Below are 17,494 nucleotides of genomic sequence, written 5' to 3' on the forward strand. Positions count from 1 at the left end.
AATAAAAGGTTAATTTGTTAAACCCGCCCGCGGCTTTGTTCAGTTTTAAATATTGGCTCACTCTGTATTTGAGTTTGACACCCCTGCCCTGTAGGGTCAAGAGAAATATCCTAATCAATGATTACTTTTTTACAAATTGGACTAGACTACATGGATTCTACAGCCTGAGCAACTGAAACAGTCCGTAAACTGACTTTTAACTCCATTTCCACTTTTAAGGAGTTCTGGTTACACTTACAGCAAAGACTTTTAAGTCTGGTGGACGTAGAGTCGACCCTTCTTTATGACTGAAGAACCCAAATCATGTGGACTGGAGCAGTGGTTCTGTTGATGGTGACATAATGGAATATGAATAAAGGGGAAAAAAACCGTTTACAGTTTACGTGTATCACACCAATTACTCAATATTAACACAAAAACATAAATAAACTCACCTTAGTAACTCCATACGTCCTTGTTTCACTATAACTCGTTTTGCTATGCTAGTTTACTGACGAAACCGCGCGCAACAATGAAGGCTCAATCAAGCCAGATAGTGTGAGACATGGGCAGAGAGCGGAATTACTTCAAAATAAAACCCGGAAAACAAAAAAAATTAAAGGTTAGGGGGCGTTTCTTGACAAATGACTCAGAACAGATAATGGTTTGAACATTTATATTGTGAATTTGGATTTATATGCAATGACATGTATTCAGTCTGCAACTATTTAGGTCCCACATGGGCACATCAATAACTTACACACAGAACTGTAGCAAACATCCTGTTCAAGACTGTGATACTTTTTTTTTTTTTTAAAGAAATGATATTCCACAAATGAGTTGGGTATAAAAAAAAAAGAAAAGAAAATCAACTGTATGCAACTCCTTTTCCCCTCAGATCAAAGACCAATAAAATAAAATACAATCATTCTAATCCATTTCATTTTTCAACAGTGTAAATATAAACGCCATCCTGATACATGTTGAAATGTAAGAACAGCACGAGCACCTTGCAAAATGAAGGCCATGAGACAAGAAACAGACACTAATATGAGTGCAACATTCAAGTCCTAAGTCTGTCACATTTGTTGTTCTCTACATATTTGATGCGCTGTACATTAATCGGGCTGACATGTCGCTTTGCGGCTCCTTCCTGGGTTGTGGTCCTGTGACTTGGCAGGGGGCGATGGAAAAAAACAGCAGCTACAGCAACTGTACAAATGTATACATATAAAAAAAAACACTCCACAACACACATTTTAAAATAAGTCCATGGCAAGTTTTGCATTAGATTAAAAATAGTAAAGAGCAATTTCCATCCAGGCTGCTGAGCCTGGAGAAAAAACACTCCTTCCTTCATCAGCGTTGTGCAAGACTTAAAGAATAAGGCCTCCTTCTTTGCTTTTGTCATGAGACCATCTAGAAATGTTTAAGACACCGCATGTTTGAAAGTCTGTTTTGAACTTTTGTTGGTGTGAACAACTCATGTTAACCTCCAATATACATTCCATAACCACCGTTGACCAAGCACTTCAATTTAGCATTTAAATAACTTCACACAAAAGCAAACAATACCTGCACCTCGCTATCATACTGCATGTATGCACATGCTCAGCAATCACACAACACATGCACTCCCATCTACAGCCTGAACAATGTCTTTTTCCTCTTTCCAGTCAAAGCTTGGATACTTAGTTCGGAATTGATCACGTTTTGATTTGTGTTGAAATGCTTGGTGCACAAGATGGGATTTATCATTAAAGGGGTCCTATCGTGCTCATAAAGATATACCGGATCCAAGCGGGTCACTCTAGTAAGTATTTTCATAAAATGGTAGAGATGGGTCAAACGATACAGTATTATGAAACACAAAGACTGTGTCTCTCGGTGTGTCACTTTAAGAAAAGTTTCGTGACCAATACAGCTGCTGTGTTGTTTGACTACAACGCACCAAACTGTGCTTCACAAACCTTTCTGTATAACTACACGTGTGGAATATTTAAAAAATGTTTTTTTAAATATTTATTATTAATTTTATTTCAGGTCAAATGTGGTGACTTTTTTAATCCAGCAGATGGCGCCATTATGAAGCACCAACAGTGTCAGTGCAGCGCTAATACAGCTAGTGAGTGTGCCAAACACTAAATAGTTGTGAACAGGGTAAATCTGCACTCTTCTCCTCTTGGCAAAACATGCTCGGATTCCGCAGCTTCTTCCCAGACCACGCCCACTCTGTTGCGATTGGTCATGCTCCATATCCCTCACGCAGTATGTGCTAATGGATATCAGCAAACAGTAAATATGAAAAAAAAATAGTTCTGGCTGTCATTTTTAAGAAAGAAAAAATGGTACCGCGCAACGTTCGCGGGTAAGTTGTCATACCCGATATTTAGGAGTGGCATAAAAATGGAAGCGGGGATTAATTAAAAACACCCCAACTTCATTATTCGACACTTCCACATCACGCAGAACAACCTTTGAAAGATCAGTCTGAGAAGTTGCAAATGTAAGATAGGACCCCTTTAAGAGTTTAGACTGAAAAACCTGCGCTACAAAGAATGAGTAAATGTTAATAAAAGTTTGCAGATCTAGAAAGCCAAGCATTTGAGAAATGTGAACCACCATCTTTTTGTATTTACAGACTTGGTTGTTATGACCCGAAACAAGGAGGGGAATATTCTCACATGTTTTTCAACACTCTCCAGTAAGCTTGGTGCCGTCCCCCCGTTTTGGTGGCGCAGGTGGGGGTCCTCGTCGCAGCGTTGCATAGCCTGAGATGTTACCAGACATGTAGCCGCCACTTCCTCCGTTGCTCTGGTTGCCCTGTTCAGGGAGCAGCTCAGGCGGTGGCGGAGGCAGCGCCATGTCATCCATCGTCCCAGCAGGGTCCGTTTTGCCTTGCCGACCCACGGATTTTCGCTTAAGGGTCCGGTTCAGGTCCTCTAGAAAGTTGGGCTGTCCTGAGCTGCCCTTTGGTGAGGTGGGCGGAGGGACTTGTGGTGTTGGTGAGAGGGGTTGGGGCTCTGGCGTGGTGTTGCTTCGGCGCACCAGCGTCGGGGGAGGAGTCTTTTTAAGTGAGTTCTTACCCCATGAAGAGTTATTGATAAAAGAGACCGGCGGAGGAGGAGGGGGAGCTTGGGGCTGGGGGTTGACCACAGCCACTCTGGGAGGGCCGCCATTATGGGAATCGCTACCAGGAGCAGGTGGAGGCGGGAACAGCTCAGATGCTGGCGGCGGCGGAGGGAAGTAGGCGCAATCAGGTGGCGGGGAGGGGAAGTCGCCACCAGATTGTTTAGCCTGGCTCACTTTGGCTTGAAGAGCCAAGGGAAGGTTAGACAGGTTGAGCTTGCCGGGTTTAGGAGGTGCGGGGGGACCCCCTGAAGGATCCTTCGATGGAGAGCCAGTGGATGCAGCAGTGGGAGACGGGGAGGATGGAGGAGTGTTACTCTGGGGGGCAAATTTACTGAGCAGGTTTCTTCTAGATTCCTCATAGGCGTTGGACTTGATGCTAGAGTTTCTTTGGGGAGCCGGAGGAGGTTTTTTACCTACCAGACTGCAGTTGCCAGAAGGTCCCATGTTCCAAGGTGGAGGGGGAGGCGCCGGGGGTGCTGGGCATGAGGCAGTGGCCAAGGGAGCTGGGGGTGGAGGCGGTGGGGCAGGAAAACCACCACTGTGGACTTGGGCGCTGTCCGGAGGGGGCGGGAACTCTGGAGACTGTAGCTGCTGACCACCACCAGGCTGCCATTTTGGTTTGGACTTAACTGCAGGCGGGGAGAGAGGAGGGGCTACCTGGGTTAAAGCCCCCGGAAACTGACTCGTGAGCTGTTTGACCAATGACGTTACAGGGGGCGTACCTGTGCAAACACCTGGGGGCTTAGACAGGCTGTGCTGCTTGGGCAGCGTTGGCGGAGGTTGGCTGGAGGTGTAGCCTGTCTGGAGACTGAACTGCTTCTTAAGGGGGCCAGGTGGAGGAGGGGGAGGTGGCGGCGGTGGAAGCCCACCCATGGAGGCAGGAGGTGGAGCAGGTGGGAAGGGTGAGACAGGTGACAATGGTTTGGGAACAAACCCTGGTGTGAAGGATTTGGGTGGTGCTGCCGGTGGAGGAGGGGGGAACTGGACTGGCACGGAGGTCTGTTGGGGAGGAGGCGGAGGGGGTGGTGGAGGTGGCGGCGGTGGAGGTGGTGGTGGGGGTGTAGGGGTGGGAGTCGGTGACTCTTCAAGATCTCCATTTGCAGACAAAAGATCCCGTGGTGGGCTAGGAAACCTATCCTTCAGTGCACGCTTCAGCCCAATGTTGTAGGTGGACTGGCTGACTGGACCAGGTGCAGCCGGGGGTGGCGGAGGAGGGGGTGGAAATACCCCACCTTTGGTTGGCGGGATGAAGGCAGCGAGGGCGCCCGGATTTTGAGGGCCGAGCTTCAACACTGCCATGGCTGAACCAGGAGTTGGCATACAAAGTGGCGGTGGGGGAGGGGGAGGCGGCGGGACATTTGTCCTTGCCGCAATGTGGTTGACGTTTGGTTTGGTTGGCGCCGGAGATGCAGAAAGTTTCTGGGGATGGAGGTGAGTGGGCATCCTGCGGTGATTGGTAGCCAGAGATGATTGCTGGTTCTGCAGCCTGTTTATGGTGCTGAACTTGTACATGGTGGGAGCTGGAGAGTGGTGCGACACGTTTTGGACTGGAGGTGGCAGCGGCGGCGGGGGTGGCGGCGGCGGCGGAGGAGGGGGGGGTGCAGGGGAGGGCTGTTGCTGCGGGGGAGGGATCGGGCTGTAGTTACTCACACTTTGTGGAAGCTGTTGGTTGTAGGTGCTGACTGTGTGTTGTGGCGCCTGTTGAGGCGGCGCCTGGTTGTAGTTTGAGTACACCTGCTGCTGTTGGAGTGAGGGTGGTGGTGGTATGTGGCTGTAGTTGCTCCCAGGGTGTGGCGCCTGTTGGGAGGGTACCTGGGTGTAGTTTGAGTGCGTCTGCTGCTGTTGAGGTGACAGTGCTGCTAGCGGCAAGTGGCTGTAGTTGCTGCCAAGGTTTGGTGGCTGTTGAGGGGGCATATGGTTGTAGTTGCTCATGGCGTGAAGATGCTGCTGTTGTTGAGGAGGTTGCTGTGAGCGCTGAGGCGACTGTGGCAGAGGCTGCTGGGCCTGTTGAGGAGACGGCGGGGGAATGTGCTGCTCCACACCCTGTGGTTGATGCTGTTGGTGGGGATGAGACTGAGGAGGAGGTGTCAAAGCCGGGTGGTCAACCGAATGCTGGCTGTGATGGCGGTGGCTGTGGGTAGCGTGCGGCAAAGTGGCCCCTCTGGACGCCTCCATTCGCATCTGTTAAAAGCAGATGTGGTGTTAGATTCAGCAGCAAAGAGGGAGATCACACACTGAGTGATCGTACCTTGGTGTTCTCCTCGATTTGAGTGCCTCTCTTCCAAGCCTCTGAGAAAATGGAGCTCACCACACTCTGGGAACGACCATGAGAAGATCCTGTGTCCACACCACTGTCTGAATGGCCTGAATGATTGGACTGGGATTCTGGAGGCGCAAATAAGGACGGAAAAAACATTGAGCATCAAAAGTTATTTTCGAGAAGAAGAAAATGACTTACCGGGTATGCTTGCAGAACTGGAGCCTGATCGGATACTAGAGGTGGACAGAGAGGACCAATCGTAGGCTGCCTCAGTTCTTTTCATGGCCTCCTGGTAGTTCCCATAGAGCTGCTTCCCATACTAGACAAAGAAACAGTGCATAATCCAACAGCGGTGTTGTACATTTCTGTTTTAACACAAAAAATGAAGCTCAGGCTTACCTTTGCAATTCGAATTCCGTTTATCCACTGGTGCAAGGTCCTGACATCATCACAGCACAGATACTTAATATACTGTGACTTCTTCTGGATCTGTGGATGCTGCAAGACAAAAAAACACTCTTTAGTACCTGACTGAAGACAACTCAGTGATATATTGGGAACACAACATACACACCACGCCCAAAAGTACAAGGAACACTAATTTACCTTCAAAGCCAAGCAGTAGTCAGTGGGAGCTTTATATTTGCTGCGATAGTCTTGACCATAGTACACATTAACATGGTCTAGCTGTAGGAAGCATACAAGATCTCTCGATGCCTGCAGACAAGACAAAGGAAAGGCTTGACTTTTGAGGAAGTGCTTGAATTGTATATTTTTTTTAAACTAGGGGTACGTCTTTATTTTTCTCACACACTTCAGCGCAGTGTTGTCAACTTGGCGATTTTCTCACTAAATCTAGAATCTTTCCAACTCCCCTTATATACTCTCTTTATCAAAAGCGACTCGCAACACATCTTGCAACTTTTTTTTGGCTGTTTGTAGACAAGAAAGCTCGTAACACTAATGTCCTTAACAAACAAGCTGTGCTGCTGTGAGCCTTTCCTTACAGCAGCACAGCAGATTGAATGTCTGCTCTTAGACAGCTTTTACTGAAAACACATTTTGTTGTACTTTGAAGTGTCATGACAATGAAGTCCATTCCATTCTTGTCAGAGCAGAGAGGACAGACACACACACACAACAAAGCTGTCGCTGTTTCTGCCTTGGTTGAGATGGAAGTGTTTCATCACTGTTCACACAAATATAAACAAACCTATCGTTCATGTCAATGAGCTAGTCAATAGATTTGAATATCTCAACATTTAACAACGTGGAACAAATAAATAGACCAAATGTGCACAGAAATTCCAAATTGGTTATAAACAAGGAATACTAAAAAGCAGCTTGCATGATACTGGTTCTCATAAACAGAGTACATTTCCATTTCCAGTCGTTTTTAAATTTTGTGACCCAAGCCTAACTGACCTTTGCTTTGCCTTTTGGGACATAATAGATTCCAGAAGCCCTGAGGAGGAAGTAGCGCTTCTTCCATGACTTCTTCCCATCTTCCTTTAGCCACAGCACACCTTCGATCTCTGGCACAGATACAGAGCCTCCGCAAAAGCACTCCTAAAAATTGATAATTCAACATTCATCAGTCATCCTTTACAAAAAAATAGTTATTTATCATCTTACTTCTAGTAAAGCCTCTTTGTTTCTGTCTGCCATTTCAGAAGTCTCTTTGCGCCCCAGCAAATAGTTCTATAAATGACAAGGACGATGAGTTAAATAGTGCACAGGCAGTGGAAGGATAAAGCAGCGTAAAGTCAGTTGCTCAATACGTCTTATGTTAAATGAATTATTCACATTTACTAGCTTTAGAGCTTCGACCTACTTCTAACTCTCCAGCACAAACAAGCTCCCCTGTTTGCTTTCTGAGCAATACAGGCTTCGAGTGTGCATAAAAGATGTGTTTGTGTCTGTACCACACAGAGAGAGGCTGGCGAAGGGTATGAAAAATACAACCCATCTACTCTCTCTGCACGAACGTGTGGTGGCGTTGTAGTCAGGCACCTGAGGGTTCTTGAAGAGAGCATATTTTTCGATGCGCTCAATGAACATCAGCTTGTTGTGACTGTCCCGCGTCCAATTCAACAGATTCTCCACCAAGTTCTCGTGATCCTCGAAAATACGCTCTAAGAAACAGAGGAGATGAACATAGTTTTAAAAGAGTGTTTTCTTCATCACTTGAACACGATTATTCAAAAACTAAAACCTACCAATTTCCCCCAAAACTGGGGTTGGACATGCAGGTGAAACTCAAATAATTTGATTGTCAAACATAAATGTGAAAATAATATGTGATATAAACTCATTACATACAAAGTGAGATATGTTAAGCCTTTATTTGTACAATTTTCATGATCACAGCTTACAGTTGATAAATAAATGATAAATGCGTTATACTTGTATAACGCTTTTCTACCTTCAAGGTACCCAAAGTGCTTTAACACTATTTCCACATTCACACACACATTCACACAGTGATGGCAGGAAACCCAACAGTTGAAACCCCAACATTTTCTGAGATTTTCTATTTGAAGTTTTTCAATAAACAGTAAGCCATAATCATCTAAATTAGAAGAAGAGGGCTTGAAATATCTTGAGTTGCATGTTATGAGCCTATGTCACATAATAGTTTCAACTTGTAGATTGAATTGCTGGAATAAACGAACCGTTGCACGATATTCAATTTTTTTTAGTTTCACCTGTAGACTAAGGCAAACCTTTGTTTTATACCGTGAGAGGGGACATGGTGATGATTCTAGTTAATGAATGATTGGCCTTGGCGGAGGTCTGTGTTCTGAATGCCATTCTAGTGTTGTTTTTGGCTGGGTTTTGGAGAGCAGATTTTTACTATTTAGACCTACCAATAACTCAAATAATGTATGATGCAGTGATTATCACGTAATTTGTATTTATCTTTGTTCGATACAAATTGAATTTGCATCAAACATGTAAAATATGACATTTTAAAGCCCCACATAACTTTCAGGCTATGCTGATGTTAAATAGCAGACGCTATCAAGAAATTATATTTGATTGCGCTACAAACATGACGCTACTACCAAGATGTAGGGGGCGGATGCAGGTACAAAGTAAAGAAAGACTGGCGGGAGATTTTTTTTGAAGGAAGTAGTAGTGAAACAATCAAGCTGGTGGCTATTTGTTGCTACCGGGTTCAATGTCCGACGATTCGACTGCGAGGTTGATAGTAGAAACAGACTCCTCTGTAGGGATGTCTGATAATGGCTTTTTTGACGATATCCGATATTCCGATATTGTCCAACTCTTTAATTACCGATACCGATATCAACCGATACCGATATCAACCGATATATACAGTCGTGGAATTAACACATTATTATGCCTAATTTGGACAACCAGGTATGGTGAAGATAAGGTCCTTTTTTTTTTTTAATTAATAAAATAAAATAAGATAAATAAATTAAAAACATTTTCTTGAATAAAAAAAACTAAAACTATATAAAAACAGTTACATAGAAACTTGTAATTAATGAAAATGAGTAAAATTAACTGTTAAAGGTTAGTACTATTAGTGGACCAGCAGCACGCACAATCATGTGTGCTTACGGACTGTATCCCTTGCAGACTGTATTGATCTATATTGATATATAATGTAGGAACCAGAATATTAATAACAGAAAGAAACAACCCTTTTGTGTGAATGAGTGTAAATGGGGGAGGGAGTTTTTTTGGGTTGGTGCACTAATTGTAAGTGTATTTTGTGTTTTTTATGTTGATTTAATAAAACAAAAACAAAAAAAACAAAAAGATAACCATACCGATAATAAAAAAAACGATACCGATAATTTCCGATATTACATTTTAACGCATTTATCGGCCGATAATATCGGCAGGCCGACATCTCCACTCCTCTGAATCAAATCGTTGAATAGTTTATTTTTTTGCAAAGCCATAAACATTCATACACCAGTTTGGGTGGCACTGGAAGCAACGTGGGTGAAGTGTCTAGACCAATGACACAACGGCAGTGACTAGGATGGTGGAGGCTGGATTCGTACCAGGAAACCTCAAGTTTCTGGACGACCACCCTACAATCTGAGTCACGCCGTCAGAGACAGCCCGAGTAATCACTATTGACTCTTTCGGGCTCCAACTCCTGGAACACCAAAGAATCACTTAATTAAAGTACAGTGTTTTATTTCTTAGAATCAAACAGTGTTGCTGCTCAAACTGTATGTCATGTTAGTGGCCAAAAATATAAAATATAATGCCTTGCTTTTCATTCATTCATTCATTCATGAATGAAAACCTTGGTTTTAATGAATACTTAAGCCTATTACACCAGTGGTTCTCAAACTTTTTTTGTCATCCCCCACTTTGGACAAGGGGGAGTTTTCAAGCCCCACCTGCCCCCATCGCCCCAAAAGAGCGCTAATGCCAAGCTTTAACATTTTCAAATTTATTGAACATCAAGTTGCATACATTCAAACTCAATAACATAAAATAACATCAAGTTCAATAATAAATAAAATAACTGTGCAGCTGTGGTATAACTTGCATCAAGTTCAATAATAAATAAAATAACTTCCATCAAGTTCAATAATAAATAAAACAAAAGTGTTATAACTTGCATCAAGTTCAATAATAAATCAAAAAAAGTGTTATAACTTGCATCAAGTTCAATAATAAATCAAAAAAAGTGTTATAACTTGCATCACGTTCAATAATAAATCAAAAAAAGTGTTATAAGTTCAATAATAAATTAAAAAAAGTGTTATAACTTGCATCAAGTTCAATAATAAATCAAACAAAAGTGTTATAACTTGCATCACGTTCAATAATACATCAAAAAAGTGTTATAACTTGCATCAAGTTCAATAATAAATCAAATAAAAGTGTTATAACTTGCATCAAGTTCAATAATAAATCAAATAACTTGCATCAAGTTCAATAATACATAAAAAAAAGTGTTATAACTTGCATCAAGTTCAATAATAAATCAAATAACTTGCATCAAGTTCAATAATAAATAAAATAAAAGTGCCACTTTGCAATCTTTGCAAAAAAAAAGGAGGAGCTATATGCATTTGGCAAGACAGGGCAAGTGACAGCACTTTTCCCCGGGAGAGCCACCTTGCTTCACTGTGAAACAGCACGGCTGTATGATCAGCTCCCATTTCCTCACACAGTGCAGAGAACAGTCGCACTTTCAGTGGTCGTGTTTTGATCAAATTTACCGCGCTCACAACATCTGTTAAAACCTCATTGAGTTCGGGGCTGAGCTGCCTTGACGCGAGTGCTTCCCGGTGAAGCACTCGTCAGATTTTTGTTTCTCTGCAGGCACTGGCTCTGGCTCGACGACCTTTGAGGTGCGAGTCACAAATGTATATATTTGTGTAATTGTGGTCCACACATTAGCCTGCTACCCATCCGCGCGAAAGTTTGTTCCGCTTAGCCCCGCCCCCATTAGTTACTGTTGCTATGTCTGTCAAACTTTCGCTCCTACCGAGAAATTTAAAGCCTACAGTAAAAATAAGTACCGGTAATTTCCATTTATTTATATAGCGGATTTCACAGACAGAATCACAAAGTGATTTACAGTGTGCATAGAAAATGAAAGCATAGTAAAAAAAAAAAATCTAAGAATATAATGATAAATAAAAAAATTTAAAGTGAAGTTTCCTCCCGTTCTTCGCGCCCCACCTGTCATGTCTCTATTCCCCACCAGTGGGGCGCGCCCCACACTTTGAGAAACGCTGTATTACACTATTGTATTTTAATGTTGGTCATTATGGTGGTACTTGGAGAGCCAAGTCTTTTCTGAGGTGGTACTTGGTAAAAAAAAAAAGTTGGAGAAACACTGCACAAAAGTGTTTTTTGTCTAATAGTCATGTTTTATTACGTCATAAAAGCTAAATTCCAGAGTAAAGCCTCTCACATGCTGGTCATGCCAGTGGAAGCCAGACTGGCAGTGGAATCGCATAGTTTTCATAGCCTTAGGTTTTTTCAAACAAAAAATACTAATAACACGCAGGCAATTAAAAACAACATTCATTTTTGTAGTTTCCTGCATGTGCATTGCACATATATAATGATATTGATGAACAACACTATGGTAGAACGGTAGGACCACAAAACCATTAGATATTAAAATGTTTTTTTTTTACTCCTTTGCCTTTATCCCAGGTTTAGTATGTGACCTTTTGGTTGTTAAGGTTCAAGGCGTTTCTTTTGTCATTCCAATAAAACACATGATTGGACCGAAATTGGTTATTGAGCCAGCAAATTTAAAACAAAATACTAATACGATTGGTTAAAACAAAAATCAGTCCAAGACAAGCAAAAAAAAAAAAAAAAAAAGTAAAAATAGTCACACTCGCCAATAACATTTTATGTGCAGTAGTGTGCAAATGTATCTAGTTGTTGGATGGTATAAAATAAAGTGGAAAATACTCCACACGCTAATTCTTAGACTAGTATTATTTGTATCCTTCTGTGTGTATACAGTGATACCTCCAATTAAGAGTGCCCCAACTTAAGTGTTTTGAGATGAGAGCGGTCTCGGTCTCTCAACTAGTTGTTATTCTTTAAGTTGCAAGCAAAACTGTAAGTTACAAGCCTCACCCCCATTAGCTGACATAGCAAATGTCACAGTGAACCAAGTAAGATCCGACTAAAACTCTGGTCCTACTAGCTTATAGCTAGAGGTGGACATAACTTTGTTTTTTAACCATTGGACGGAGAAAGTGTGTGTGAAGGACAGTGCTGAGAGGAAGAAGTGGATGATATTCATTGAATTAAAGAACTAAATCATCAAAAACATGACAGGTGTGTAGCCAACTTGGTGAAGCAGTTGGAGTGTATCCCTGCGAGTCTGCACTATACTCATAAAACTACTGTAATTGTTAGTAGGACATCATGCTATTGTATTGTTTTTCATAAACTATTTCTTACCTATAAGTTATTAAAATGCATGTTACATGTTAAGAATGTGGTGCTGTGGGGGGGCCGAGTACCAATTAATTTTGTTTTTAAAATAATTTAATTGGGATACAAGTGTTTTGAGTTAAGAGCTCCGTCACATAACCATCCGTTGAGGTAGTACTGTATTTAACTTTACTATTTTTTAATCTTCCTTTTATTTAATCTTTACAACAGTTTAGTCAACAGCTTTTGTTTTTAAACTTAGCTCGACCTAACAAACTACAACAAACCGTCAAAAACAAACAATTGATTCATATTTCGTACCCATTTGAAGCTCGTTAATGGTTTCCACCAGAGACCAGTCAGGACTGTAGCCACAGTGTGACTTGTCCAGCAGGCTGTCAAGGACCTGCCTGACCGTCTGCCTCTCGTCCACCATCATGGTCTTGGAGCTCTCGTCTGACATATGCACCCTGATCACCAGCTGGGGAGGTTGAGAGGGAAAAGGTGGGTGAAAGTTTATGTTTGAAACAACGACACTTCATTTTCATGTGACCCAGTTAGACTCCTGGAGGCTGTGGGGTACAGTCGGTCATGGGGCCATGTGGTATGTTGCAATTATACCACAGTATTAATGGCTCATAGTGTGCCAACTAAAGTCCAACTTCCAGTAATCTGGTTTTGCGTCTAAAGCCCACTGAAAGTCAAGGAAGATTACATTCAGCTGAATGTGACGAGCATGAGCAAGTTCCAAAGCCAGACTTGCACAGCCTGTCCTGGTGTGAAATTGAATAAAGTCCTCAATTCCTTGACATCCCAATCTTGACCCAAGCATGCAATCAGTTTGTGGGTTCATTAGGAACTTGGATGAATGACAACACTAAGAAAGCTGCAGACATAGCAAGTCTGACCTACATTATTTAAGTTAAAGTACCAATGATTGTCACACACACGCTAGGTGTGGCGAAATTATTCTCTGCATTTGACCCATCACCCTTGATCACCCCCTGGGAGGTGAGGGGAGCAGTGAGCAGCAGCGGTGGCCGCGCCCGGGAATCATTTTTGGTGATTTAACCCCCAATTCCAACCCTTGATGCCGAGTGTCAAGCAGGGGTCCCATTTTTATAGTCTTTGATATGACTCGGCCGGGGTTTGAACTCACGATCTACCTATGCATGGAAATACCCCTCAAATCAACTTTGTATTGCCTCTAAATGAGAATTAACAAGACAGTCGACTTTAAAAGGAGAACTGCACTTTTTTTTGGTGATTTTGCCTATCATTTATAATCCACAAAGTACAGGGTGGCTAACAAAGCAGCTAATGGGAGTACTCTATACCGCCCATAAAGCCTTCTAAAATCATCCAAAAAGCGCCCCCAATACTCCCTTTAGATCTCGTGACCTCAATATTAACCAAGTATTAGCAATAGTGTTATTATAAGCACTAACATTTAGGAACTATTTTAGTGGCGCTGTGAACACAGAGAGCTAACTCGCTTACAACTATACTGAACTGCTGCATCGCCTCTGAGTCGGTAAAAGTTAATTCTAGATTATAAATCATGCCTCTCACTTGGACGGTTGTGGCCATAAACTGAGAAGTTTGTCAACTTATACCCTTAGACGGCGAGAAAGACACAAAAAAGCTCATTTGCGTCACTTTTTTTAATCTACGTGAGGTATGTAAATAATTGTTCATCTAAACAGGAAGATATGAACGTCCCATCAGTGGGTATCCCAGTGAGAGCAGGCATTGTACAGTAAGTGATTGTTTTATTATGTTCGTAGTTTGTATTTCTTGTTTAGCACTTCGCAATACTGCTGCATGATGCTTAGTGTTCACACAACTTCTAAAACTTGTAACTCATCTTCCTTATATTCATGCTCAAAAATATAATGTTCTGGATCATAATTTGTCCCAAAGTAGCCTTTGTTGTCTCTCACAAAGTCTGCCATAAGTAGTAGTGTTGAAAAAGCAAACATTGTGATGCGTCTGTGAAATTAATATGCCCCTGTATGCTTAAAATGACCAAAATATGTAAATATTACATTTTATTATGAATGTGCCTGCTACTACATTACATATTGGTGTATATGTTTTTCTATTTTGTTTCCATTTATTCCCCCATTATTTACTTTTTACTTTTAAATTCGATCTCAATTCTGTACACTGCTGCTGGAATTTTAATTTTCCTGAGGGAACTCTCCTGAAGGAATCAATAAAGTACTATCTATCTATCTATCTATACTCATAGTGTGTATATAAAATATTGAGAGGCTTTTGGATGTTTTTAGAATCTCCTTACCTCCAAACATATGTGATCATATCTTACATAAGGATTGTGAATGAGAGCCAACATTCCAAACAAAGTACAGTTCCCCTTTAAGCTTTGTTGTCAAACAAATTGTGTGATATGTCAAATTTGAGCTTTTTCTGATGTACACAGAAGCAAGTACAATTACTGAATAAACAGAGGAGAAATATAACCTTAAAGGAAAATCTAATTTAAAACATTTGTATGCTCGTACAACACTTAAAACCTTCACTATATCAGTATGTGGAATTAAATTATGGAACGGATTAACCAAAGAAATCAAACAAAGCATCAATATGATTCAGTTTAAGAGACTGTTCAAACTACAAGTGTTCACAAAGTACACAGAACGGAACGGAATAACCAAAGAAATCAAACAAAGCATCAATATGATTCAGTTTAAGAGACTGTTCAAACTACAAGTGTTCACAAAGTACACAGAACAAGAATTATGATGAACAGAGTGTGAAAGTTGTCTGTCTATCTGTGTTGGCCCTGCGATGAGGTCGCAACTTGTCCAGGATGTTCCCCGCCTTCCGCCCGTGTGCAGCTGAGATAGGCTCCAGCACCCCCCCGCAACCCCGTAAGGGACAAGCGGTAAAAAATGGATGGATGGATGGATCTTGAACCCTTTTTTTTATTTTTATTTATTGAGACAAAGATTATTTATGTATTTAATATATGTTTGCTTATTATGGTATATTATTTATTTATTATTTATTTGTTCACTGTTCTGTTACAGAGAACAAGGAATTTGGATAAAATTGCTATGGTATGAAAAGGGGTCGGATTAAATAAGCTCTGCTTCTTCCTACTCCTTTTCGGACGTGTAATGAAAGAACTGGAAATATGTGCTGCATTACATTGTATCGTATGCATGTTCGAAATAAACTGAGACTGAACTGAACTGAACTGAACAATGGGGAAACACAAATGGCATCTTGTGCATGAGTACGGTGGCGTGCACACCAACCCTCTTGTCAATCTCCTCCCGCGCAGACACACGCTCACAATCAAATGCTGCAATGACCTATTTTCTGGGCTGTGAATGAAGTTCACAAAGGGATGCGCCGCGCAGCGAATGTGACAAGACAGTCGTGACGACACGACTCGGAGCAGCTTCTAATGACAGGCCTTGAGTCAGGAAGTGGCACACAAAAAGAATTGCACTCTTACCTTTTTGACCTGAGCTTCTTTAATTTTCTCCAGGGCCACTCGGATCTTCTCTGCCTTCAGCTTAGCAGCTTGCTCCTCCTGGATGGTTCAGACAGATGTGCGGTTAATAGACTCGGCATTCAGACATTAGACCATCTGTGCCTTCGTAGCCTTTCTTCATCCTCACTACCCTTGTCATCTTCATCTAATACCAGGCTCACCTTCATTAAATAGTTAACAGCCTTCCACTCAAATGCAACAAGCCGCGATGGCGACAATAGCATTTCTTAGCTCACCTGCCCTCTCCAACAAGACGCCATGACTTCCATTTCCCAAAGGTGCTAACGAAATGCCTTGCAAGTGAATATTTGATCAAAAACAGTCTTGTCGATTCCGACAGCGATCCGCTGCTCCCTCAAATATGGCGCTCCATGTGCCGTCTACGGTTCCTCTCTAGATTCTTATGGAGCTGCAGCGGATCCCTTTGATCCCTCATACAGCGGAAGGGAAACAATACGGGGAGATCCCCCGGAGGGCCACAAGCTGCGGATGAGTGTGGAATCAGTTCAGAAAGCCTCAGCGTCCTCCAGTTAAATATAATAGAGAAAAATAATCCATTGAAAACGTTAAAAAAAAGTCTAAATGTAAGAAAGTGGTTCAGAAAGTGTTCTCAAATCCGAGCCATGCACCTTCCATGACGGCAAAGTGTGCTAAGTGACATGTGCAACCGAAATGAACACAACTTGACTACTAACGTATACCTAAGAGAGGATGATGCCCCTCCCCCTTCCAACATTCAGTCTTCCCCTTCATGACTTTCTCTCTCTTGCTCTCTCGCTCTCCCTTGATCTCAAAGGGGTTTTTGGGAGCGTGCCCAATTGAGGAAAGCATAGCACCCGTACCGTAGCAGAATGGCGGTTCTGCCAACCCAGTGAGCTCCATTTCCCCGACTGTCTCTCCTTGGGCGACCGTGACCACGACAACCTCAGCGCTAACACTGGAGGACAAGTATGGAGAATTTGGGTGAAGTGTTGAATATTTAAGGTAGCGCGCCTGCTTACTAGCTGGGAGGTTGAAGGTGGGGGTGTTAAACCACCCCTCAAGCCTCTTACCTCCTTGAGCCAGACTACCTTTTCCACTTGACCGCCTCCAGCACTATTTGGCTGATACGTACAGTGTGGTGGCAGGCTTTTAGTGGCCTTTTAGTGTGTGAAACAATGCCACAAGGGTTGTGCCGGTCCGCTAGTCACACTGTAGCTTTGATATCCTTCTAAATTGTATTGTTTGACAAATTAAAGTGACTCGTGCACAAAACTTATGGATCAGGGGTGTCCAAAGTGCGGCCCGGAGGCCATTTGCGACCCTCAGACCGAGTTATGGATGCTCACAGCATAAAAACAACAGTAAAATTGTAAGAAAAAGAGCATAAAATCAGAATGGAATGAGAAAAAGCTGAAAATGTTAAGCTAAAAATTCTTAATAATATACTAAGTCACATACAACACAATGGTCCTGGGCATGACGTTAAAGTGCATCCAGCAGTGGAGGCTCCTCTATGGGGTCTTGCTTGGGACACTAGGAGGTTAACCCCTTTACTACTGTTACCCCAGGTGGCCCTTGGCAAAGGCCTAGTATCTGACTGCCCCCTAGCCAGGGATACGGTAAAGACCTCAACGGCGGAGCAGGCGGAAGATGGTAGATTTAAGAACTACCACAACGGCTGCGATGGCGGAAGAAGG

General features: G+C 42.5%; 1 protein-coding gene across 6 annotated transcripts in view; it reads right to left on the reverse strand.

The window, feature by feature from the left end:
• Positions 1–641: 641 nt before the first annotated feature.
• The window catches only part of raph1b (Ras association (RalGDS/AF-6) and pleckstrin homology domains 1b), a 74,365-nt gene continuing 57,512 nt past the window's right edge, over positions 642–17,494 (reverse strand). For all 6 annotated transcript variants that reach the window (XM_061985077.1, XM_061985081.1, XM_061985080.1 and 3 more), the window contains 10 exons: positions 15,777–15,854; positions 12,608–12,767; positions 7,385–7,506; positions 7,007–7,072; positions 6,797–6,940; positions 5,978–6,088; positions 5,771–5,869; positions 5,570–5,690; positions 5,360–5,496; positions 642–5,292 (listed from right to left, as the gene is read on the reverse strand). In XM_061985077.1, coding sequence (XP_061841061.1) covers positions 2,671–5,292; positions 5,360–5,496; positions 5,570–5,690; positions 5,771–5,869; positions 5,978–6,088; positions 6,797–6,940; positions 7,007–7,072; positions 7,385–7,506; positions 12,608–12,767; positions 15,777–15,854 — 3,660 coding nt within the window. In that variant the 3' untranslated portion in view covers positions 642–2,670. The remainder of the gene's footprint in view (positions 5,293–5,359; positions 5,497–5,569; positions 5,691–5,770; positions 5,870–5,977; positions 6,089–6,796; positions 6,941–7,006; positions 7,073–7,384; positions 7,507–12,607; positions 12,768–15,776; positions 15,855–17,494) is intronic.

The sequence above is a fragment of the Nerophis lumbriciformis genome, linkage group LG23, assembly GCF_033978685.3.
Source record: "Nerophis lumbriciformis linkage group LG23, RoL_Nlum_v2.1, whole genome shotgun sequence".
In the NCBI taxonomy this organism is placed as follows: domain Eukaryota; kingdom Metazoa; phylum Chordata; class Actinopteri; order Syngnathiformes; family Syngnathidae; genus Nerophis; species Nerophis lumbriciformis.